This window comes from Zingiber officinale, chromosome 6B, assembly GCF_018446385.1.
Source record: "Zingiber officinale cultivar Zhangliang chromosome 6B, Zo_v1.1, whole genome shotgun sequence".
NCBI classification, from domain to species: domain Eukaryota; kingdom Viridiplantae; phylum Streptophyta; class Magnoliopsida; order Zingiberales; family Zingiberaceae; genus Zingiber; species Zingiber officinale.
Genome location: NC_055996.1, coordinates 120,684,570 through 120,712,162, shown reverse-complemented (window position 1 = coordinate 120,712,162; position 27,593 = coordinate 120,684,570). Strand labels below are relative to the sequence as shown.

The following is a 27,593-nucleotide window of genomic DNA, read 5'->3' as shown; positions in this document are numbered from 1 at the left end:
ATCTCTTACCCTCTCCTTAAATATGTTTTGTTTCCCCATTTTTAACTTCTATCATTTAATTTTAGGAGTTGTGCACATTTGCCTTTTATTGAGATTATTCTTGAGGCACATATCCAACATTACTAACAAATGTTGGGTAGTTAAGCTTTCTCCCGGGATAACCTTGCAATCTTTACAAATCTTTCTTTTTTCCTAACCAATAGAAAGTTAATTTACGACTTATTATTCCCACTTTGAACGTGATCAAGTGTTTTTTTTTCTTTAAAAATATATTTACTAATATAAGGTCATATACTATCACAAAATCCAATATAATTTTCCCTTTTTCATTTTTTGTTACAAACCTATAACCCCATGCACCTTATCATACTTATTTTTGACTTCGACATGCCCATTTAGATCTCCTTCTATTAAAATTATTTCGGCTGACGGAATGTTTTGTAATACTTGTCATCCCAAAACAAACTTAGATTTGATGTTTTTATCTAATTCTTCTTGAGATACATATATGCTAATTACATTAATAGTTTCTTTCGCCACCACTATCTTTAGAGCTATAATCCTATCTCCCTTTCTAACTACTGCTATTTCATCTTTTAGCGAATTATCTACCAAAATACTTACTCTATTTCTTGTTTTACTCCTGCCCGTATATCATAACTTAAAATCTGAATTCTCTATCATCATTGTCTTCTCTCTTTTACACATAAAATATTAATTCTTCTCCTAATCATCGTATCTACTTCTACCATGGCTTTACTGATGAGCATTCCTAGATTCCATGTTCCAAATCTTAGACAATTATTGTCCTATAATATTTGTTTTTAGTCAACATATGGTGTGAGAATCACGATTTGAAATACCGTGCCGTCCGAACGGATGATTTTACCGTTCCATCATGGGATCAACATCCTACCAGCACAACACACGCGTGAGAAGATTTACCTGGAAGCATCAACGAATGCGATTGATGAGAGATTAGGTCAGCGGCGAGAGATCAATAGCGGCGAGACGACGAGGAATCGTCACATAACCAGGTACGATAGTAAATTTTCAATTTGAGGAGAGGGGAGATGCTGGCAGTCGATGAAAAGACAGCAAGATTGAGCCGAGGAAGGAGGCGGTGGAGTTGGAAAAAAGTGGAGTTGTCAAGAGAAGCAGGATCGCGAGAAAGGAATAGGGTTTATTAAAAAAAATTATAATATAACAGTTTTAATTAAAATTGTTATATTTAACTAAAATATAAATTTAGATGTTATAATTACTGTTATATATATAATTAATAAATAATACTATATATACTGTATGTATATATAATATAATTATAATATATAACTTTACTTGTTTTTGCCTAACAATATTAAGTTAGTAATTGATAACATGTACCAAATCAATATACAATTTAATTTTAAATTATACACAATAAATATATTTTTTAATAATTATTATATATATAAAAATAAAAAGTATCGAAATCACATCAGCACGGCACGATACGGTACCGAAATTGTATCGTTTCGATCTAGGACCAAAACCTCGGCACAAGTTGAGATTTTAAACCTTGGTGAGAACTCTAGTATATTTAACACTATACCCAAATTCTCATGGAGATTTAATGGTTCTTGCAAAGATGTTACAGTTTAGGGAACAATCTAGCATTAGCACAATAGTTTGATGGATCCATTACACGTTGACTGCCAACCTAATGCGCAACCCTCGTTTTTTTTATTCAGGCTTATGACTGACATTGGCAAGTTTTTTTATATGTGACACAAACATGGAGACAAAATTTATAAAGCGAATAATGATAACTATCCTACAGTGAATCGAAATGGGATTTATTTATTAACTAGAAAAAGTTCTAATATAAGATTCTAACCTCCTTTTATAACTTGAAAGTAATGTTCATTCTTCCTAAAATAGTGACTCAGTTTATCCCAATAAAAATCCTAATTAACATTTAAAAAAAAAAACTAAATAACTTTTAAAAATATAAAAAATACAAAAATTTTAATGACTTAGGACATTTTTGAAGATTTTCAATAAATTTAAACAGTATTTTAACAATCTTTAGTGCATTATTGTCACCCACTAAGGTGAATTCGACTCAAAGCGAGTTGTCGACATTTTTCTTAGTTCATTCTTTCCAAGTATAGGGACTTAGGGAGCATTGACCTCACTAATTTTATTTAAGAATGTTTCCTCAGTATTCTTTTTCTTTAGATGCCCCTTCTAATAGGCAAGAAATTAATGCATGCCATTTCTCTTGTTGTGCTTTGTCTTTGTGTTATTTCTTTCGGCCGTCCTTTCCAATGAATAACACATTTGAGTTTGTTGCAGGGAGAGAATATTGTCCAAACTTTCATTGAAATCTGATGATGAATTCTCATAGCATGTAACAAAGTCAATGTACAATGATGAAATGAAGATCAGCGCTTGAATTTTTTTTCTAGCGAATACCGTAACCAATTGCTCTTGCAATATGGCTAAACAAAGTAGATATGATGCATATGAATGCATGAGAAAATTTAAATTCATTAGTATTAAAAACTTAACACATCACTAGACACTTTATAATGATTATTAGGCAGTAAAATTTTATTCCTAAAGTTTGCAAATATAAACTCATATGCAACATGGAGCTCTTAATTTGGTAAGTAGAAGCAAATAAAGAATTTAACTTAGCTAGTTGGCAAACATTCAAATTTATAAGTAACTACTTGAGGGATTATGTCAAGTTATTTGCATATTTTTAAGATGATATATAGCTTTACTAGTTTATGATGTTTGTTTTGATTAGTTACCTTTTGACTTCTTTGAGTTGTGATCTAAGAGCTTAAGCCATTAATCAATTATTTCCTAAAGGGGTCAATTCAATAGGAATTTCTTGTAAAATTATATCATTTATGGGCCTATCTAAGTTGCCATTAGAGATTCTTTTATAATGTTATCGAAGGCTTCATCTAAGGTTGCATTTTCAAGGAATTCATTTAAGGTGCCATTATGAGGACTTGCCTTGCCTGTTACCAGCAGATGTATTTAATCCTTTCATTTTAACTATAAGTGAACTAAGGTCTTAAAATGTTTTTGAGTTTGGTGCACTTTAAGGGCAATTTTTTGTGCTTACATATTTATTTGATTATTGCATCTTAAAGTTTGGTGGACATATCTTTCATCATTTTGTTTTATTTCATTCCAATGTGTTATTATTTGTTGTTTGTTTTAGTCTCTAATGGCTTAGACACAATACTAATAAGTTTTAGTGGGTCCACTTTTTGATAAATTGTATTTGATCAATTCACTATAAATCATGTTATGTCGAATAACCTAAGTTTTATTGTTGTCTTAATTAATCAAGAAATACTTTTATTCTTTCTCTATCCAAACACTTCCTAACACGCATAGTTTTACAATAATTATCATCTTTAAAATCATTTGGTTTTTCTCTAGATTTGTGGTAATCTAACTTTATGTCTATACATCTTTCTAAATTTAAAAGTACATGAAGAATAATTGCTAGAATAATCTAAATACTTTTTTTGGATAATCAGAGTACAAAAATCAGTCTTTAGGAGTTCCTCATGTCTGACTAAGTATCAAATCAGAGAAAACACCCAGGGACCGGTATACATGAGTTTGCACATACTTGAAAATCCTTTCAATATCTAATTGTCCCACACCAAAGAAACTTCTATTTCGATCCTTCCATACAAAATGATCATAGATGATAAGGCAAGATGGCGAGCCTTTGTTAGCATCTGACTCCCATGATAATGTCTTCTAGAGCCTCTCAATGTCTGTCGATTTGTTGACATCTTCGGTCGCATATGGAACTAGTCTCTGATCCTCCTCCATAATTCCGCAATAGGGGACACCCAAAGAATAAGTGCTCTTGTGTGCACTGTTGATCTTCTATATAATCCTTTTTGTCTCTGGTGGAGAGACACCTCTGTGCTAACGTCCAAAAGGTGGTTGCATGACTTGGCTGAGTTTTCTACACTATCCGAGCGCATGACTTCTTAGGACTAGGATGCTTAAAAAAGTCATATGATCGTGCTACCCCTCCATTGTGATTGAACTAGTGTGTCAGTCTATGTCTAGCAGCCTTTGGGATCCTGCAACCAATAATATAAGATCTCGTATCTGTAGTAGTCGCTTGATCAGAGGGGAATCTGAGTGGGCTGCCTCCCATGTCCATATATATGATGGACCCATTTGATCCAAAGGGCGTCTTTCTTCGTCTGTATCTGCCACAGAACTTTAGCTAAGTGGCCTAGGTTCCATGTGGTAGTGGCAAGATGGGATAACTAGTAGCATCCCACTCCTTGAAACACAGAAGTAATGAGTTGTACCTTGCCAACATAGGATAATGTTTTCTATGGCCAAACGTTCATCTTTCAAACCAAAGACTCAAGTAGAGGGTATAGTCAGAAATCCAAAGTCACTAAGCAACTAGCGGTATTCCTAAATATTTGAAGGCATTATGCCCTCCTAAAAATCGGTGATGGAAAGCAGTCTCCCGCGTGTCGTGTTATCAACTCCTATCAGATAAATGTTCGACTTCGGTCTATTCACTTGAAGTCCCATTGTCACCCCAAACTTTTGTAAACAGGAAGATAATATGTCCACCGAGTTCGTATCTCCCCTACAAAAAAGAAGTAAATCATCTGCATATGCGCCAAGTGTGCTAATCAGAGGTCGGCACGCTGAGGGTGGAACTTGAAGCTAGGTTATAATGTACTTTGTTGTATCCGTCTCCCAAAGATCTTGACACAGATACCAAATAAATATGGTGATAATCGATCCCCTTGGCACAATCCTCTCTGGCCCCCTTGAAGAGTCCAAACATCCCCCCGTTGATGGCCACGAAAAAGAAGTGGTGGTCACACACTCCATAATCCATGCAATAAACTGCTTAGGAAAATTAAGTCCAAGAAGAGCCTTAGGACGAAATCCTAATGTATTGAGTCAAATGTGTTCTAGAGATCAATCTTCATAATGGAGAGGTGGGTTTCTTATATTTTTGAAAAAGCTCCCGTGCTAAGTGGATGTTATCGGTAATAAGGCGGCCTTGCTTATAAGCTGCCTGAGACTGGTGAAGGATGCAGTCCTGTATTTCGGAGATTCGAGGTGTCAGAAGTTTGGAAATAACTTTGTAGAATACTGTACAACAAGAAATAGGTCTGTAATCTATCGCCTTACTTGCATGTGCTGATTTTGGAACTAGGGCTATCAAAGTATGATTTCATCTCCGCAACAATTTGGCACTATTGAAGAACTCCAAGATTGTTGTAGTAAAATCTGCCCTTACTGTCTCCCAAGCTTGTTTGAAAAACTTGAGCCGTATCCATCTGAGCCAGGGGACCGCTGATCTCCGATACCAAAGAGCTCCTTCTTGACCTTGTCTATTGTTGGTAACCAAACCAGCTGAGCATGCTGGTCTACTGAAATAAGCTGGCCAGATTGCATGCTGGAATGTGAGAAAGCTGTTCGATCAGGTGCTGTACCAAGCTGACTTTGAAAGTGGGCTGTGAATACATGAACAACCTCCTCAAATGACGTTGCGATGCTGCCATTTGAGGTCTCAACTGCAGTGATTTCTTTCCTCTGGTTGTTCCTTTTAACTAGAGCATGGAAAAAGGAGGAATTGCGGTCTACTTGTTTGAAATACCCCACCTTTGATCGCTGCATGCAGAGGCTGTGTTTGGTGGCGCTGAGACGAGCTGCAGTTTGCTGGATTTCCTTGTAGTTGTCGGTCATGTTGCCATGTGACAGTCCGACATCCTGGTCCTCTTCTAATCTCTGACGAGCAGCAGCCGCTCTTGCTGTGATGTGTTGGAAGTGTTCAGTATTCAGCACCTTAAAATCTTCCTGCAGCAGCTTCAAAATCTGCGCAAGATGAAACAGATGAAACTGCTCCTTGCTTTATTGAAACTGCTGTTTGTATGCTATCCACTTAGACTCCAACTGCAGAAAGGTGGCGTGTTTAGCCCACATGTTGAAAAACTTGAAAGGCTTAGGGTATGTGAATGCCACCTTCCAGGATAGAGACCAAGCAAGCTGAATGATCCGAAAGACATCCAAGTGGTGTGAACTCTGCAGAAAGATAAGAGTTGAAATCCCCTAAGATTAGCCACGGCAGCCCGTCATCAGTAGGAAGTCATTGTAGGCCATTCCATAATGGTTTCCTCCCTGCAATAGTCAGTTTTCCATATACAAACGTGACCACAAAATGTTTTTGAGACATCTTGCACGTAACCTTATAGTGAACAAACTGTTCATGCCATTCCTTCACCTCTAGATCAACTTTTTGGTCATCCCAAATCAATAGAATTCTACTACGACTCCGAAGACCATCTTGTTGTTCCACTTATAGTTGTTGAAATCATTGGGACTTCAATTTTTGATAACCCGTATCCAAGAGTTTCGTCACCAATACTCCTAATACACTTAGCTTTCTGCTCCAAACGAGGGTATCCACCCCCTTTTGCTTGAGGCCTTTGTTGAGGCCTCGAATATTCCCTGAGCCAACCTTCATCGTCCCTGAGATGGCTTATGCTGTCCAGAATTGCCAGATCCCTCCCCCTCCCTCTAACTGCTGCTATTGCACCTGCCTGCCTAGTGGATGGAACAATATAACTTTGTGAGGCGACCTCTTTGTTTTGCCTAACATCCATCTGTACTGTGCCACTGAGTCAGGGACCTTGCTGTTGCTGCAGATCATGGGAGGAGGATATGTAACCTTGTGTTCAGCACTTTGTTTCTGTTTGCTACTGCCCTTCCTCCTAGTGTAAGTCTCCCATTTCTCCGTGACATTTTCCATACTGTTGCCACAGCAGGTGTCACTTGCTCGAGACACCATGTCCTCTTGTATTGTGGGTTCAAGAACAACTTCTTGTACGTCGTCCATAGCTACTGTGACCGGGAGCTTGCTAGCGAATATTGGATCTGTCTCAACAGTATACTGCACTGGTCTAGCAGCCTCCACAGCAGGAATAGACATTGTCTTAGCAACGCCCACTCCAAAAGAACCAATTGTTCCATCTCCCACCTCAATAACTGATTGTCCTTCTCCAATAGGCAGCAATTCTGCAGCTGTTGCATCTTCCTCGTGTATTTGCTCATTAGAAGCAGCTAATGCAGCCCCATCTGACATCTCTGAATGACTGGCAGTAGGTACTGCTGGTATTGGTTGATGAACCATGAGTTGGGATGGCTGCCCTTGCTGTTGATAGTCCGGTGCGTCGCAGTGCGAATGATAATGCCCCATGCGCTGACAGTTTAAACAAAATTTGAACTTAGATTTATAATGAAGTGGAAGATCTACCTCCATGCCTCCAGGGAGTGTTGTAGGGATGACGACTTGTGGTTCCTTGGTAATGCCCACCTCCACTAGAACCCTCACATAGTTGATGCGTTCCTGTTTTCTCGTCATTTGGTCAGTGTATAGCAGCCGTCCAATCAACGAGGCTACATTGCTTAGCGCACGAACCGTCCATCATTCCAGAGAAAGATTAAAAATTTGTACTCAGACCAGCAAGCGTTGAAGCTCCTCCCTTTGAAAGAAAAACCCTGTCGGCGAGTATTTGAGGTATAAGGGGCATCCGTGCGCAGTGTAAGGACCATCACGCAAGACTCTCTCACAGTCCTCAGCATTCTTAAATTGGAACAGAAGCCACTTGGTCTTATGAACCTGGACTTCATACTCTACTTTCCACCGCCTTGCCATGGCGTTAATGGTCGGCCAACCAGGAAAGTGCCCAACGAAGTATCCGACCAAGCAATCTCCTACAGCAGCCTCAATTATGTCCACATAGTCCATCTCCAAGCTAACTCAGTATCTGATCGAACAAATTGTAGGACATTTTCGTGTGCGAATAACCTTTTTGAGGATAACAAATCTGTCCACTGCCTTCGGTCATTGCCCTTTGGGTTTTGGGTTGCTGCTGGTTGATTCGTTTCCTCCAGAGGTTGGTTCGTTGCAGCCCATCTCGGCTCCACCCCTGTCCCCTGGTCCTCACCATCTTTGGCAAGGTAACAGAGATGGTGAGTTATGAATGAGCGCTTGCCCAATTGGTATAGAATGAATGCCACCAACAGGCTTCCAAATTTGTTAGCAGTTGTCGTTTAGATCTGGAGGAGCACAAATTTGGATTCAATGCTTGAATAGGTATGGATTAATTGGCCTCAGCGCGTTTCCAGCTTGAAACTAAAATTGGCCTCAGCGCGGTGGATTAATTGGCTTCAGCACGTTTCCGATGGAGGCTGTGAGTTTCCCACCGATAGAGGCTGTGAGTCTTCCGACCATATACGGGTGAGGGGACTACCAGCTTGATGTGAGACGCTGCCTTGCAATGCCTGCATGGCAAAGAACTATAACATTTGGCGGATGCCACTTGCTGCGAAGGCACATACACATTAATCCACTACTCGGATGTATGACTTCGTTAGAGGCGGGAGGATAGAGGACATATGATGATCAAACTATGATGTGGAGGAGGAGGAGACACAGGAGCACATCTTCCCCAACTGGCTGAACATCAGTTAGCCATGTTTGGTGACTACTGGTGGCATAGGAGACGACTACATAGCGGCAGATCAGCTCTTGGATGTGAATTGGATGATGGCGACACTAGGCTGTAAATGAACCAAATGTTCGTGAACAAACTTGATGTTCGGCTTGGTAAGAGCTTGTTTATGTTCGTTCAATATACACAAGATCAATTAAAAAAATAAATTTGAACAACTCGTTAAACTAAACAAGCAAGCTTGAACACATATGCGTTAATGTTCGCGAACAACGTTTGTGAACTATGTTCATTAATAAAACTCTTATCAATTTGCTAAATAAACACAAATAAATAAATAAGTTTGAATTATCAAGCTCAATAATCAATCAAACAAATAAAAGTTTCAAACAATCAAACAAGTTTTTATTGAGAGCTCGATAACATCTAAACGAACAAAGCTCAAGTCAAGCTTCAAACAAGCTCAAACTCATAAAAAATAAACCAAGCCAAGCTTGAACAATCATTTTAAAAGCTTGGTTCATTTTAAGCTCGGCTCGCTCGATTACCTTATCAAACAAGCTTGAACATCCCAAAGCTCGGTTCGGCTTGTTTATAGTCTCCAAATGAGGGAAGTAGTTGAAAGAGAAGCGGAAAGGGACATCTTGAACTCCGGGGGAAGGGACCTTAACTTTGACCAAAGAAGTGCGTGCATTTCCCGATCTTTTAATCCCTTGAACTCACCTTCATTCAACAAAGAAACTTCACGCATGAACTCTCGTCGGGATTGGACTATTTCTGACAGCCCTGAAGCCAGCGTAGCACATTGATTGGTGCATGGAAGCGGGGAATGAAAAAGACCGAGTGGCTGCAGGAAAGCTGACATAGGAGACGACTGGAGGATGCTGCAGGCAGGTGCAAGCCCGACATCTTGTCATGTCATCCATGATCACCATGTATGACAAACAAGGGACCACAGTATGTTTGACAGGGGTCACTTAGATGCAGAGTTGCTACTTATGATAGTACAATCACATGTATACCGTACCTCGGATGCCTATTTAGATATGATATTTCATCATACATGACATGAGCAAGTATCGTTGGTCAGTTGTATGTTTCTGTGTGTTTTTGATGATATGCATATTTACCTTTTATAAAAAAAGCGATCAGCATTTATTTAAAACTCTTCTAACACGCCGCATGAAATTTGTAGTGCCTTTGCATGCATCTATTATACAAGGTTGAATGAATTATTTGTTTGCTCTTTTTTGTCAATCTATGGCCAACTAAAGCAGCAAAGGTACCAGCTCTTAATTATCCATTTATACGATCTGCCTTGAGCAGTTAATGACATTGTCATTCATTTTGATGTTTCTGCTCCTCAAATGCCTTGCTATTCAGTTTTTTTTAATCGGCGCACACATGATCTGCTATCCATACTCCAATTTTTTGATCCTGAAAACACGTATTCATATGATTATTCACCATCTCTAATTGTATATCCAATTTAGCCTGGCTTTCCTAATAGGTGAACTTTGGAATTGCCACTGCAGGAGGCGGCCCCCAATGCCTTGAAGCTAGAGATTGATCGATTGGCCTAATTTAAAGTAGTTCTTCGACTCTTGATTTAGTTGGCAGTATTTTGAAGTCGATGACATTCTTCAGCCAGTCTTCTCGTCTTGTATCCCAGATTAGTGTGGGTATCTGTCGCCAGTGTATTTGCTGCTTGTTACGCCACCCTGTCCAAATGCAAACTTCAACTCGCAACCACATTGTTTCAATGGATGCTGTTTTATAGAGTTGTATTTAGATGCCATGCTTTGCAATAACCAGCTTTGAGATCACTCTTGTGCGCCTCTAATTCTTTACACTGTGGTTTTGAAGGTAGTTTTGCTAATTTATGAAAAAGTTCGTAATTGTCTGTTTAGTTTTACTACTCCAATTGAACAAGAAATAATCAGCAACGTCCGTAAATTGAACTTACAAAATAGTAGGATATTTAATGTGTGATTGCAGACCAATTGGTATACACGAGAGCAAACTCAGTATAGTTTTATGTTATAATTCATGGTGCAATTTGAACTCTTAAAGAGAGTCTGAGTTTATCATTCCCAGTGAAATTTGAGAAATATCTGAGCACTTTCTGAATTTGGGCACTAACTAATTGAAATAGAGATAGTAGTATAGGGAAGTGAATTAAGTGCAATCTTGCCTATTTTGTTAGAAAGTGGATTTAAAGATGCCAAAAATGGGTCGATGGGTTTGTGTAAGATACAAGCCTTATCAGTATGTTTATTTTATGCGACTATTAGCTGGGTGCTTGTTCTCCTTCATATGTTATTTAATTATCCGAGGTTAGTAGTTATTTGTGATTTATCTTTTCTATGTTAGTCTAGGGAAGGGATGATAGAGGCATTGGGAGCTATAGAAATTAAGAAAAAGAAAAATTAGTCATATTATTGAATTCAAAATTGATGATTGAAAATATAGAGTATAAGGTCTTTATATAATTTAGTTAAGAAATCTTAAATTCTAAATATAAAAGGAAAAAAGATCAAATTGTCCTAAAAGTTATAAACAAATAAATAAATAAATATATAATCTAACATCCCTCTTCAAACTCACGATGTTAGAAGCATTGAGAGTTTGTCGGATAAGAAACGAAAGTGTGAAACAGAATGTGACTTGGTAAATATATCAGCAATATGTAGCTTTGAAGGAACACAAGACAATGTGATGATGTCAATCTGAAGATGGTGACGAGTAACGTGACAATCAATTTCAATATGTTTCATCCGCTCATGAAAAATTGAATTACGTGTAATTTGAATAGCACTATTATTATCATAATATAACAGAGTAGGTTGATGAAAAGAAATATACATATCATCAAGCAACTAATGCAACCAAACTATCTCACAAGTAGTTGAGGCCATGACACGATACTCAACTTCTGTGGAAGATCTAGAAATAATATCTTGCTTCTTACTCTTTCAAGAAATGAGAGAATCATTAAGAAAAATGCAAAAGCAGTGATAAATTTACAATCCCTAGGATCATCAACCCAATCTGCAGCAGAGTATGCACACAGTTCAAGAGATGAAGTAGAAGGAAATAAAAGACTTTTAAATTAAGTGCTCCGAAGATACTTAAGAATACGAAGAACAACCCAATGAACTGTAGTTGGTGCAGCGATAAATTGACTAACCACATGAACAACATACGTAATATCTGGATGAGTCACAATGATATAAACCAAGCTTCCAACAATAGTTCTGTACAAACTAAGATCCGATAAAGGTGAGCCATCAGATGGAGAATATCGAACATTAATCTCAATAGGAGTATCAACGACTCTATTATCAGTAAGATGAGCATGCTCAAACAGATCAGATATATACTTTGACTGGGATAAAAGATAACCTTTCGGGAAATAAACAATCTCAATGCCCAGAAAGTAGCGTAGCATACCAAAATCTTTCGTAGCAAAATGACGAGCCAACTCAGACTTCAAGAAAGCAATTTCATCAGAATCATCACCAGTAATAATCATGTCATTAACATATAATGAGAATATGACCTGCACTTGTACATCTAACAAACAATGCTAAATCATGATTACTAAGATGAAAACCAAGCAAAGTAATCATTGTAAAGAGCTTCTTAAACCAAGCACGAAGTGCTTGTTTGAGACCATAAAACACTTTACGAAGCCTGCAAACTTCACCAGGTTGGTGTGAAATACTAGGACAAGGTGTCATATAAACTTTTTCATGAAGATCACCATTTAGAAATGCATTCTTGACATCCATCTGAGATATTCTCCATCGACGAACAGAAGAAACAACAATCAGAGTACGAACAATCGTCATTTTTGCAACAAGAGCAAATGTTTCCTCATAATCTATGTCATACTCCTGAGAATAACCTTTAGCAACAAGACGAGCTTTGTATCGCTCGATAGATCCATCAGATTTAGTTTTGATCTTATATACCCAACAAGAACCAATAGTGTGTTTTCCTAGTTGCAACGGAACCAAATCTCATGTATGAGTCTGATGCAAAGCAGTTAGTTTCTCAGTCATATCACTATGTCAAAGTGGGTTACAAATAGTTTCTCTATAGGATACAGGATCAGAAAGACAATGAATAGATGCAACAAATGAAGCAAAAAAAATGAGAATAACAAGAGTAAGCAAAATCTGGCAGCTTAGTAGACTTACGAACACGAGTGGATTGATGATGGTGGAGAGAAGGATCATCCTTAACCTCAGGAGATGATTGGGTAATGGTAGAAGGAGGAGTATGTGGAACAGATATCTCAGGAATCAAAGTACCAGATTCAGTTGAGCTACTAGTAGGAGTTGTGGGTGAAACTTCCTCAGTGTCGGTATTGAAAGGATCAATACAAAGTAGATCCGACTTTGTCATATTATGCGAACTAGCTGGAATAGAAAATAATGGAATATGCTCAAGAAACACAACATGACGAGAGACATACAAATTTTGACTAACGAGATCAAAGCAATGATATATTTTTTGAATAACATCATAACCCAAAAAGACACAAAGAGCAGACTGAGAGGCTAATTTATTACGCTCGACATGTTGATGAAGGACAAAGTAAATACAACAAAAAACACGCAAAGAGGAATAGAGAGGAGCGTGCCCATACAATTTTTTAAAAGGTGACAAACCTAAATTGTGTGAGCTTGGAATTCTATTAATCACGTGAGAAGCGGTAAGGATTGCTTCCCTCCAAAAGGTACTACGAACACTAGTAGACAATAAAAATGAACGGGCTATTCCAACAAGATACGTATGTTTTCGTTTAGCCATACCATTCTATTCAGGAGTATTTGTACAAGAGGTTTGATGAATAGTACTATCAGAAGCAAGTAATTGCGAAAAATGATTCGAAGTGTATTCATCCCCAAATCACAACAAAAACACTTTATGACACTAGAATGTTGAGTTTTCACAAGAGCTTTGAAGTTGTTGAAAATGGCAAGATAATCAGACATGTGTTTCATATGATAGACCCAAGTGTAACGGGTGCAATCATTAATAAACGAAACATAATACCTTGACCCCCCTTTTATAGGAATAGGAGAGGGTCTCCACAAATCAGAATGGATAAGATAAAATGGAGCAGAAGAAAAAGAAAAACTTTTAGAAAATGGTAAGACAGAAAATTCGGCCAGTTTACAACCATTACAATCAGAAATATCAGAACTTTTTAAAGGTCCTAATACTCCTGTAGAATCGAAAAACTGCAAATGAGATGCTGAAATATGACATAAACGGGTGCCACAAATAAAAATCAGAAGATGAACGATTCAGATGAAAAGATGATAAATCCACACTCGAAGCTATAACTTCTGATACTTTGAGTTGATCTAAAATATAGAATCCTCCTTTCCTACGACCTATCCCAATCAGCCTCTGAGATTACAAGTCTTAAACATACGATTGGATGAAAAAAAAAGACTAGGTATCCATACTCTCATTATTGATTAACATAAACAAGATTTAAAGTAAGACTCAGAATATAATAAACATCAGTAAGAGATAAACAAGATGTAACAATTGAACCAACACCTAGGAGTACCATCAGCAGTCACAATAGATATAAATGAACGGAGAGAAAAAAAAACAAAAGATGATAAATTAGATGACATATGATGGAAAGCACTAGAGTCCAAAATCCATAAGGATGAAGATATACCTGAAATACCAGACGATGACAAACCTATATGAGAGGAAGTTGACATGACAGAGGGCTGTGAAGCAAGAAACTGTTGAAACTGCTCTAATATATACGGATCGGATTTCCATGAAGCATCTGCACGACCAGACATAATGATAGAACGAATAATACTCAGAATAACCAAATTGTAAGGATATATATCTGTACGATTCGTAAAAACTGGTGTCAAGATGACCCGTGATCTCACAGAGAATTTGAGGTCAAAAAGGATGTCAAATGTAGAAATTGGCAGCACAGGGTGTCGGTGTCGAAATCAGTAGAAAAGGATGTCAATACCAAAATCGGTAGCATAGGGCATCGGCACCGAAATCGATAGAAAAGAGTGTCGACACCGAAATCAGCAGCATAGGATGTCGACGCCGAAATCGGCAGAAAAGAGCGTCAGTGCCGAAATCGACAGAAAAGAGCGTCAGCGTCGAAATCGACGGGGTAGGTCGTCGGCATCGAAATCAGCAAGACAGGGCGTCGACGCTGAAATCGACAACAGCAAGAGGAGACGACAGCAGCAACACTAAGCAATAACAGGAGGCGGTAAAAAAATTAGATCAGAGAAAGAGAATCATGCTTTGATACCATATATAAATTAAGAAAAAGAAAAAACTAGCCATATTATTGAATTTAAAATTGATGATTGGAAATACAGAGTATAAGTTTTTTATATAGTTTAGTTAAAAATTCTAAACTCTAAATATAAAAGAGAAAAATACATTCTAAAAGCTATAAACAAATAAACATATATAATCTAACAAGAGCAAACAAATAACCTTTATGCCCGTCATGTTTTTCTCATGTTGTCCTTTTAGAACAAACAGTTGACTAGTACATCAGGTATTACCACCATGAAATCTGAGATCAATTCCTTTCTAGTAGATAGATTTTTGTCCTCTCCACTCGAACTAGTAATCATTCATGATTTATCTCATTTCACATAGTTTAGGATGAAATATCCTTATATCATCATATTTATGTCATGTTGCGTTAGATATGGTATAACTTTAATCTGTATATTTTGTCCGGCTAATTAGTTAGGAAACGGGTGAGGTCTTTTAATTAACTTTGTTAAAATTAAATTAATTGATTTTTTTTGACCAATTGAATTGATAAATTTTATTATTTAAATTGAATAAAATGAATTGATAAAAAATTAATTAATTCGGTTGATAATTAAATTAATTATTTTTTAATTGTTTTAGAAATATTAAGTTTTTTAATAAAAATTTAACTGCTTTAATAATTTTTTTAAAATTTTATTTAATAAAAAAATTAGTTTAATCAATTTAATTGATTTTTAAAATTTAACTAAAATCGAATCAATTTAATTAAAATAATTAATTTTTTAAATAATTGATCTTTTAAATAAACGGAATCGAATTTATAAATTAGGTTGATTCTATTGGTTATTTTGGCGGAATCAAAATTTTACTAATCTCTAGTTAGAGGTGGTGCCAGCCAGTTGAGTTGAGAAAATTTTAATAATTTAAATTTTAAAAAATATTTTAGATTTTTAAAATAGAAAATTTAGAAAATAAAGGAAAAAGTAAAAATAAATTTTAAATTTTAATATTTATATCATTATATGTTTATAATATTATATTAATATAATATAAATAATTTAATAATATTTTTTTATATATAAGAATATTATACTACTTTTATAGAAAAAATAATAATATTTATGTATGTAATTCGAATTTATGCCTCCCACGAAAGATATATATATATATATATATATATATATATATATATATATATATATTCAAAAAAGAGAGTAATATAATTCAATTATCTTAATTAAAAAAACATAAAGAACCAGATAATATCAAGCTTGGAGTGATTGGTCGGTCTTCACAAAAGTTTTCTACTAGTCAGCATGATAAATCAGAAAACACTCATCAGAAGTCCAATATTTCATAATTGTACTGTCGATTCTGAAAGAAAAATCTCTATTAATACATTGTAGTAGGTGAATTCAATTATCTTTATCTAGCATATATAGTTGAACAACAATTTTAAAATCTAATCATTGAACGGAACAAATTAAAATCATATTAACTGAAACTTTTTTAAACAAATGGAACTGATCGAAATTTGCCATTAAAATCAAATAAATTGAACCAATATACATTAATTAATTCGGTCAGTTGCCGAATTAATCACTTTTATTTTATTAGTCGACTGTTGCTACATATCAATCAATTAATACTGGATAGTCAAGTTCATCCATCACCGATCGAGAGTCGAGTTTCGATTTAGAGATTTTTCTTTTAAATACAGGTTTAGCGACATCGGTTGATTGCTTATAACATGTTGACAGGTGGTTCATATCTAAGTGAAGGCTAACGTGAGGGACATCCTAGATGAAAAGAAAGAAACGACAAAAAAAAATTTGTTATGATTTTTCGTAACAGAATGCTATTAAGGTTTTTTGGATCTATTTTGGCATATTAGGATTTGGACATTTTTAATAGTGATTATTGTGATTTTATTGGTAGTATCATCATTATGGTCTCGATTCTTTTTTTAGAGAGAATTTTAATAAAACTTCGACCATTTTATAAAGTAGGCACTTTATTGAACCACGATAACTCTTCCCCTCTTATTCTTCTTCTATTTCTTTTTCCTCATGTTTGCTCATTCTTGTGCATCTTTGTCTCATTGCTCCGCACGATCTCTTTTTCTCTTCTCTTCTTCTACGTTAGAAGTTGAGAGGTGTTGTCTTCCTCTTTGCATAATAATTGGTATCAGAGCAAGGTGTTGTAGATTTCTTCAACATGTCAAGGACGTTTTTTGAGAAATTTGATATGGTGAAGTTTGACGGAATTGAGAACTTCGGATTATGACAAAGGAGGGTCAAGGACTAATATGTTGGACCCCATGGTAATTTTGATGTGATCAACCAAGTTAGTTAGGTCCTGTTGTGTTTGATCCCTGTGTCTGAGTGTGCAGGAGCTTAGGAGCACAGGAAGTCGAGCGGAAGACGCAGCTAGCGAGAAGGATGGCACGGGAAGGGAGCCGACGGGCTCGGTGCGTCCGAAGGACGAGAGAGCTGCGGAAGAGTACTCCGGTGGGCGTGAAGAGAGTGCGCGGCGTTCGAGGGACGTTAAGCCAGGACGGAAGGCTGCTCGAGGAGAAGGCCGGGAATTGAGTTCGGGTGAGCCCTATTCCGGTTGGTCGCAATCACCCAAAAGAACGGAGCTTCGGAAGCCATAGCGAAGAAGAAAATGAGTTAAAAGAGGCTGAAATTACTGTAGCAGAAAATTACTGTAGCAGAAGTTACTGTATCTTGAAGGCGCCTTAAACAAGCTTGAAGGCGCCCTTGAAGGCGCCTTCAAGCCTGTTCAAGGCGCCTTGAACAGTCTGTTTTGACCGTTTGCGCTGCGGATAAAGCTTTATCCGCTGACCGAGCTGGAGGCGCCTTAAACCTTGTTGGAGGCACCTTGTGTTGGTGCAACATCCCTCAGGTCAAGGTTGACCTGGTTAACCAAGCTGAGTCTTGGTTTGGGTTTAGATGTTTGACAATAAGATATTGATCGAAGAAGAGTCAAGTAGGTCAAGGTTGACCGGATACTTGACTGGGAAGTCCTAACTAGCAAGTTAGGCAGAAGGAAGTCCTAGTGAGTGAAGCTAGGCAGAAGGAAATCCTAGTGAGTGAAGCTAGGTGAAAGTCCTGGTGAGTGAAGCCAGGTGAAAGTTCTAGTGAGTGAAGCTAGGCAGATGGAAAACCCTAGTGAGTGAAGCTAGGTGAAAGTCCTAGTGAGTGAAGCTAGGCAGATGGAAAGTCCTAGTGAGTGAAGCTAGGCAGATGGAAAACCCTAGTGAGTGAAGCTAGGTGAAAGTCCTGGTGAGTGAAGCCAGGCAAGGAAGGAAATCCAGATGGATCAAGGATGATCGGACATCTGGTGTTGGGAAGTCCAAGTAGGTCAAAGGATTGACTGGATACTTGGCAAGGAAGGAAATCCAGATGGGTCAAGGTTGACCAGACATCTGGTGGAAGTCCAAGTAGGTCAATGGAGTGACCGGATACTTGGCACGACGAGTAAAAGTCCAAGTGGGTCAAAGGGATTGACCGGACACTTGGTGGGGAGTCCTAGCAGGTCAAGGGAGTGACCAGATGCGAGGCATGATGTACCAACAGGTCAAGGTTGACCGGATGTTGGTTAGGGAGGTTTGGGACTTGGTTTTGGGCAAAAACCAAGTGCTGGATCGATCCGTGGATCGATCCAGGCTGTGGATCGATCCAGATTCTTCCCAGCGAACAGAAAGCTTCTGGATCGATCCGTGGATCGATCCAGAGGTCCCGATCGATCAGCCGATCGATCGGGACGATGCTACTTCGCGCGATAAGCGCTGGATCGATCCGTGGATCGATCCAGGCGCGTTTCCTGAGCACAGAGGCGATCCAAAGCCTCCCCGATCGATTCAGAACATTTGAATCGATCGGGATCCGACCGTTGCGTCGGGTTTAAAGCCGCAGGCGAGCGTGGTCTTCGGCAAGAACTTAAACGACAACTTCTCAGATTCTCGCCAGCTCCTCCACAGCACTCAAAAAGCTCAGATCGCCAGTTCTTGAAGGATCTTGGAAGCTCTCCAAGTCAAGAGGCGGATCAAAGCCAAGAAGAGAAGCTAGAGTTAGGGTTTGTACTCATTGTAAAGCTTGTAAGCTTGTATTTCTTGTATCCTTTTCTTCTTTTCGTGTATTGAGTCTTGTAGGGCTTCTCCGCCCTTGGTAGTTACCATCAAGGAGAGTTTATTTAGTGGAGGGTGTGTGCGTGGTGTGGATCCTTGGATTAGTCACCTCCTTTGGAGGTGGATACCAAGTAAACCAAACGTGTTAGCGTCTTGTAGTTTGTTTCTTTATTTTCCGCTGCGCATCTCTTTGAAGAAACAAGAAACGACAAGCAACGCCAAGCGAGGAGCACGCGACGAGCTATTCACCCCCCCTCTAGCTACTTTTGGTCCTAACAAGTGGTATCAGAGCAAGGCCGCTCTTCACCGGAATCATCGCCGGAAGGGTCAAGCGTAACAAGAAAAGCTAGAGGGTGAAGAAGTTGAAGCAAATTCTTCAAGTTCAAGATTTTATCAAGCTCAACTTCAAGATGCAATTCCAAGATGGACTTGGATTTGACACAAGGGTGGCTCCACCATACACCTCTACAAGCTTCGATTCTTGGAAATCAAGAATCGAAAACTTTCTTATGATGGAGATAGAGCAATGGTTTGCTCTTACGGAAGGCTTCGAAGCTCCAACAAATTCCAAGGGCAAAGTTCTAAAGAAAAGCAAATGGAGCCCGGAGCAAGTCCAAAGGTGCGAGGCCAATGACAAAGTGACCAAGCTTTTGGTCAATCTATTGCCAAGCACCATCCTTTGCAAAATTGGAGAATTTGAAGATGCAAAGGATCTTTGGAGCAAATTGGCCAAGCTTCATGAAGAGATCCCCTTCACTGTACAAGATCAAGAAGAATCCAGAGAGGGTGACTCTTTGGAGCAAGACCAAGAGGAGGATTCCGAGGTTGAGAGATGCTCAACCTCCGAAGAAGAGGAAATCCAAGAAGCTTCATCCTCAAGGGAATGCAACGAAGGGAACAAGGAGGGAGCATACTCCTTGTTTCATATTCAAGATGATGAAGCCTCCACCTCTAGGATTGAGGGGGAGCAATCTTTGGTGACACCGGATCAAGAAGAAAGAGAAGCTTCTACATCCGGGTCAAGAGAAGAAGAGGAGGAAGAAGCTTCAACCCCCACAAGTCAAGAAAAATCAAATGGAGAAGCTTCTACATCCGGAACAAGTGCCACCCCTACAAGCAAAGGTATAAATATTTCAATTAATAATAAAAATCATATTATATGTTTTGAATGTAGGGAACATGGGCACTACAAGAGCAAGTGCCCCAAATTGGCCAAGAAGAAGGGCCAAGTGGCACAAAATGGCAAGGTGAAGCCCAAGAAGACCATCCCCGGAACAAAGAAGAGCAAGGAGCACATTGTGTGCTTTTTGTGCCAACAAAAGGGACATTACCGTAGTCAATGCCCCAAGGGGAAGAAGATGGTCAAGGCTCAAGGAGGCACTAGTCAAGGGGGAGCCTCCAAGGTAAAGAAGAAGGTATCTTTTATTGAGCCTACTCCTTTACATTATGGTAAAAAGCATGCTAGTTCTAACTTATATCATTTTAATGCAATTTACCATAAGAATAGAAAGCATGAGGGCTTTAAGGAAAAGCATGTGGCCCTACATACTAAGACTACCACACCTAAGGTTAGGGAGGTAGATAGAAATCTAGGCAATCACACTAAGGATTGTAGTTATAAGCCTAGAAACAAAAATGCTCATGGGTGTAATGGAAAATCAAAATCTAAGGATTTAATGATAGAAAATCAAGTCTTGAGATCAAGACTTGATAAAATGGAAAAGACCCTAAAAAGGATGGAAAATATCCTATTAGGCCAAAATGAGCATAACTTAGGGTTAGGAAAATCAAAGTCATCAAATAGCCATAGAGGTTTGGGATACAAACCAAAGGCTAAGAAGGATGTGCCCAGTTACCATAGAGTTCCATATAGTTATGGAACAAACCCTAGGTCTAGTGGTCAAGTCAAAAATACTAGGGAAGTCATCCCTAAGAGTATTTTTGCAACCAAAGTGACTAAGACTTCTAAGAAGTCTAAGAAAGTCACTAACAAGGTCACAAGGGAGGCTATCCCTAGGGTTGACCTAGAAAATGTGACCAAGGCTTCTAAGAAGCCTAACAAGGTCACTAGGAAGGTATCTAGGGAAGTTATCCCTAGTGAGTACCTAGAGCATCCAAGGAGCACCAATAGGTGTTGGGTTCCTAGGAGCATCTTCTCTACCCCATAGAGGGGGTTAGAGAGTGTCAACTCCGATTGGAAGGGTAGTTAACCCAACTTTGAGGAAATTGACACTCAAGGAGCATTTTCAAGGTTTTTGTTAACCTTTGAAAATGAAATGGAACAATTATTTACTCCTTGAAAGAGTAAAATGTGCCTAGTGGTGAAAAATTGATTTTAATCTTTAAATGGCACATATTGAGAAATTCATAAGAACTACCAAGTTGGGATTTTGGTATGTTCTTAGAAAACTTAAGGCAATCCGGGCCTTAATTTAAAAGTGCTACTCTTGTGGAAAAATGAAATATGTCAACATTTGAGGAATATGCTTAATTTCAATTGGCATAAATTAATCAAGGGAATTAGAAATGCCAATGTAGACTTTGGCATTTTCTTGAAGCACTCTAGGGCAATCTAGGTTTAAATTGTAAGTTTTAGCTAAGGGTTTAAGGATACTTAGATAGTTAATCTAGGTATATTTTATTTATGCTAAATCTTGCCATGATTGGTTGCCCATCATATGTCATGACATCATGTCTATTTTTGCATTCATGACTTATTATGAAAAATACAAAAATACCATGTCATGACATTCATACATCATGTAGTTATAGGATATTTTCTTTTGAAAATTATTTCCTGTTGATGTATGCCATAACATTATCATGCATTAAGTTTAATTCCTTGTAATTAAGGACAAAAGGCATTTAACAACACTTATTAACAAGTGACATCCTAGGTGGGTGTCTAATATATCCAAAATGCCTAGATAGATATGCATGATCCCTAGATTAGGGCAAAACCAAAATCTACATCTCACAAAGACCTATAAGATGACTTGTATGTGTTTTAGTGCACATTAGATACAAGTGAGATGTTAGGATGATGAACAAAACTTAAGATGTTGATTTAGTGCATTCTTTTGAGTTTTAGTTTCATCAAAACACATAGATATGTGTTTTCCCATCATCGGGAAAGCTAATGTACAAGTCATGTGCATTATGCCCAAGGAACATGGTGGGATATTGGTTTTGAAAAAGTCTTCAAAATGATTTTGGAAAACCTTGGTGAAGGCTATCTTTTGATAGTAATCACCATTGAATAGTTAGACACAAACTTGAAGAAAACACTAAAGTTTTTGCAAGTTTTCAAGTTTGTGTCAATCTTTGAAAAGATGATGTATTTTCATAGAAAACTATTTTTCCTTGATAATATATGCCCTAAACAATGTCTACACGAAATTTCATAATTTTTGGATTTTTGTAGAATTTTCTAGGGGTTTCTGAAGTTGACTGAAATGGAATTTCAGCAACTATCAGAGCTTTGATCGATCCATGGATCGATTGGAGTGCCTGAATAGATCCATGGATCGATTCAGAAGGCAAATCTCGCGAGCAGTAGCTCTCTGGATCGATCAGTGGATCGATCCAGGTATTCTGAATCGATCAGTGGATCGATTCAGAAAGGTTCAATCGATTGGAACCCAACTCCAATCGATCCAAGTTGCTGATTTTCGCTGGGAAAGCCTGATTTCAGCACTTTGAACCTATTTTAGTCTAGGTAATCATTCCAAACCCTTAAAATACATTTGTATACATAAAAAGGGTGTTTTCGTGTTGAAAACAAGGATGGAATGGTTAAGGAAGACTTCATTGAAGTTTAGGTTGAGGTTTGTTTCAAATTTTGAACATTTGAACCTCAAAACTTCTAAATCTGGGTTTCCTAAAGGTTTAGGGATTCCAAGTCATTGTTGGTGCAATGACAGAAGTTACCACCATGTCTTTAGGGGGAGGGACTCTTTAAAGACATGAAAATTATTTTTCATAAACCTTGGAAGGTGGTTAACCTTCATTAAAGAGAATGCTCATGGATGAGCAGTTGAACTTGAAATGGGGAGTGGATATCCTCATTATTTCAAGTGGGAACTCAAGTGGTTAGAAAATGCTCAAGGTTGGGTATTTGTCTACATTGAGGGAGAAGTTAAGGATAAATGAAGGGTATGAGACCTTCATTATTGTGTTGATCACAATGAGTGAAGTTGTGATCACGATGAGCAACTCTTCAGGGGGAGAGTCTTCAACAGATGAAGTTGTTGAAGTGTGCCCAAAATTGGAGCATAGGTTGATGTGTGTCCAAAGACGGGTTGATGTGTTTTATTAGTAGGGGTTGATGTGTGCCAATAGGGGGAGAATGAAAGGAAGTAAGTTAGGTTTTCATTACCTAGAGGGAGTTTGCCCTCTTAGGGGGAGAATGAAAAGCTTAACTTATGTGTTCATTACCTAGTGGCATGAAGAAGAAGGCTATAGGATTAGCCTAACTTACATGTGGGATTGTAAGTGTTATTGTGGTATTGTCAAACATCAAAAAGGGGGAGATTGTTGGTGCAACATCCCTCAGGTCAAGGTTGACCTGGTTAACCAAGCTGAGTCTTGGTTTGGGTTTAGATGTTTGACAATAAGATATTGATCGAAGAAGAGTCAAGTAGGTCAAGGTTGACCGGATACTTGACTGGGAAGTCCTAACTAGCAAGTTAGGCAGAAGGAAGTCCTAGTGAGTGAAGCTAGGCAGAAGGAAATCCTAGTGAGTGAAGCTAGGTGAAAGTTCTGGTGAGTGAAGCCAGGTGAAAGTTCTAGTGAGTGAAGCTAGGCAGATGGAAAACCCTAGTGAGTGAAGCTAGGTGAAAGTCCTAGTGAGTGAAGCCAGGTGAAAGTCCTAGTGAGTGAAGCTAGGCAGATGGAAAGTCCTAGTGAGTGAAGCTAGGCAGATGGAAAACCCTAGTGAGTGAAGCTAGGTGAAAGTCCTGGTGAGTGAAGCCAGGCAAGGAAGGAAATCCAGATGGATCAAGGATGATCGGACATCTGGTGTTGGGAAGTCCAAGTAGGTCAAAGGATTGACTGGATACTTGGCAAGGAAGGAAGTCCAGATGGGTCAAGGTTGACCAGACATCTGGTGGAAGTCCAAGTAGGTCAATGGAGTGACCGGATACTTGGCACGACGAGTAAAAGTCCAAGTGGGTCAAAGGGATTGACCGGACACTTGGTGGGAGTCCTGGCAGGTCAAGGAGTGACCGGATGCGAGGCATGATGTACCAACAGTCAAGGTTGACCGGATGTTGGTTAGGAGGTTTGGGACTTGGTTTTGGGCAAAAAATTGTTCGGATCGATCCGTGGATCGATCCGAGCTATGGATCGATCGGTGGATCGATCCGATTCTTCCAATCAGAAGCTCGGATCGATCCGTGGATCGATCAGGTCCCGATCGATCGCCGATCGATCGGGACGATGTTGCTCGCGATAAGCGCCGGATCGATCCGTGGATCGATCCAGCGCTTCTCGCACAGCGCTCGATCGATCCATGGATCGATCCAGCCTCCGATCGATTCAGAACATTTGAATCGATCGGGATCCGACCGTTGCGTCGGGTTTAAAGCCGCAGGCGAGCGTGGTCTTCGGCAAGAACTTAAACGACAACTTCTCAGATTCTCGCCAGCTCCTCCACAGCACTCAAAAAGCTCAGATCGCCAGTTCTTGAAGGATCTTGGAAGCTCTCCAAGTCAAGAGGCGGATCAAAGCCAAGAAGAGAAGCTAGGGTTAGGGTTTGTACTCATTGTAAAGCTTGTAAGCTTGTATTTCTTGTATCCTTTTCTTCTCTTCGTGTATTGAGTCTTGTAGGGCTTCTCCGCCCTTGGTAGTTACCATCAAGGAGAGTTTATTTAGTGGAGGGTGTGTGCGTGGTGTGGATCCTTGGATTAGTCACCTTCTTTGGAGGTGGATACCAAGTAAACCAAACGTGTTAGCGTCTTGTAGTTTGTTTCTTTATTTTCCGCTGCGCATCTCTTTGAAGAAACAAGAAACGACAAGCAACGCCAAGCGAGGAGCACGCGACGAGCTATTCACCCCCCCCTCTAGCTACTTTTGGTCCTAACACCTTGGACCCTCGGGATAGACTTTCCAGGAGCTATAAAAAGACCCCTGGAGCTAGGAATTCAATAACAACTCAAGCAATCAATCTGTAAGCAATTCCTAGCAGTAGTTCTGAGCAATTAGAGTGTAAAAGGCTTCTCCGCCTTCAGAGAAGGAGAATTTTCTTAGTGCGCTTTTCACTGCCCTGGATTAACAACCTCCTTGGTTGTAACCAGGTTAAATTCCTGTTTCTGCTTTTAGTTTCTGTCTTTATTATTTTATTACTGCGTTTTATTCTGAGTTGAAATCCGAGGAGGGTATTTTCGTTTTTGTTTTCAGCAATTCACCCTCCTCTTGCCGGTCTCCACTGCACCAACAATTGGAAAGAATAGAGAAATCAGATTGGAAAGAATTACAGAGAAAATAGTGACAACAATTAAACTTTGTCTTACGAATGATGTGATGTACCATGTTATGGACGAGGAGTCACCAGTGACAATTTGGCAAAAGTTGGAAAGTCGGCACATGTAAAATTCATTAACAAACAAACTATATTTCAAACAAAAGCTATATGAACTGAACATGACAGAGGGAATCAATTTGAGCCAACACATTAACTTATTCAACTAGATATCATAAGAAATTTGGAGCAAGTTGATGTGAAGATTGAGGATGAAGACAAGACGTTGATGTTGTTGAATTCTCTACCTTTATCTCCTACGCACGAGAATTTGGTTACTACTTAGATGTGGGATAAGGAAACTCTTAAATTGGAGGATATCACAGGTGCATTGCTTGGTTTTCATCAAAGAAAGAAAATAAGAGATGAAATTTCTTAGGGAGAAGGATTTATGGTAAATAACATAGTTGAAGAGAAAAATTCAGAGAATGATGACTAAGATATGCTAATAGTCATGTCTTGTTCGGACCAGCTGATGGATGCATGGATCTTAGACTCTACATATTCTTATCACATGACTTCAAACAGGGAATGATTTAACACCTACAAGGCAGTGAATTTGGTTCAGTGTTGATGGGAAAGGATAGGTCATGCGGGGTTATTGACATAGGGAACACCAGAATCAAATGTTGATGGTGTAATTAGAACCCTATGTGATGTCAGACGTATACAAGAACTAAGGAAGAACTTGATTTCACAAGACACACTGAGTGATATTGGTTGTAATTACAAATCAATGAGTAGGGTGATAAAGGTTAGCAAGGGAGTCCTGATAATAATAAAAAGACAGAAAATAGTAGGGAATATTTGCAAGTTGGTATGGATTATAGTTGTAGGTGAAGTCGCTTAGATGGAGTCTGAATGAGATAGTACAATCTTGTGACATATGTGGCTAGGGAATACGGGTGAACGTGGGATGCTGGAATTTTATAAGAGTGATTTGTTAAAGGGCGTTAAGATGTGCAAACTTGAATTATGTAATTTTGTGTTATTGGAAACAGAGCAAAGTGCAATTTAAGATGACAACACACAAGATGAAAGAAAATTTGAATTATGTATATATGGATCTTTGGGACTGGCCAGTATAGTATCATGAAAAAACACTTGTATTTTTTGATTTATATTAATGAATACTCATGAAATGTTTGGGTATACTTTATGCGTCACAAGTCAAATTTTTTTGCAAAGTTTAAACTTTGAAAAATTGAACTGGAGAACCAGACTAGAAGGAAGATCAAATGCCTTAGGTCAAATAATGAGACTGAGTACAAGGATTCAAAGTTTCATAAATTTTGTGAGCAGTATGAGATTATGAGACTTTTCTCGGTTCGTAGGACACCACAATAAAACGGTGTGACAGAATGGTTGAACAGGACAATCATTGAGAAGATAAGAGGTCTCAAGTTGAATGCAAGGCTAACAAAAAATTTATAGGTGGAAGTGATTGACATGACATGTTATCTCATTAATAGATCGCTAAGGGTTGGAGTAGAAGGCAAAGTATCAGAGGAAGTATGGATAGAGAATTTAGTAGATTACTCTTATCTTCAAGTTTTTGGATGTCTAGTCTATATGGACATATATATTGAGGAAAGATCAAAGCTAGATGCGAAGTCCAAGCAATGTATTTTTCCGGGGTTATCAAAAAGGAGTTAAAGTCTTCAAGCTTTGGGATACTAAAGTAAATAAGGTGGTGATCTACAAAGATATTGTATTTGACAAGAAGGCCATATTATAGAGTACTCAGGAAGATGAAAAGGAAACCTCACGGAGCAATAAATAGAAGGACGTTATGCAGGTAGAGCTAGAGACTCATGATTTTGATATTGATAGCTTAGGACATACGAAACATCACACTATAGCTGGGGGCAGGAGGAGATGAGTCATTACACCACCCACCAGATATGGTTTTGAAGACTTGATCTCTTATGCTCTTATTACCAGTTGTGGAGACCCTACATCTTTCCAGGAGATGGTACACAACTCTGAGAAGGGCAAGTGGATGAGTGTTTTGGCGGAGGAGATAGAGTCGTTGCATAAGAATCAAATGTGGGATCTAGTGAAACTTTCTGAAGGAAAGCGAGCTATAAGGTGTAAATGGATATTT

At 38.5% G+C, this 27,593-nt stretch overlaps 1 protein-coding gene across 2 annotated transcripts in view; it reads left to right on the top strand.

Annotated features, from left to right (window-relative positions):
* Positions 1 to 10,354, top strand: part of LOC121989285 (COP9 signalosome complex subunit 7-like) — a 31,112-nt gene extending 20,758 nt beyond the window's left edge. For both annotated transcript variants that reach the window (XM_042543228.1, XM_042543227.1), the window contains exon 9: positions 10,064 to 10,354. Coding sequence is in view for 1 of the 2 variants with exons in the window: in XM_042543227.1 (XP_042399161.1) it covers positions 10,064 to 10,085 (22 nt within the window). In the remaining variant the exon portion in view is untranslated. The remainder of the gene's footprint in view (positions 1 to 10,063) is intronic.
* Positions 10,355 to 27,593: the final 17,239 nt, after the last annotated feature.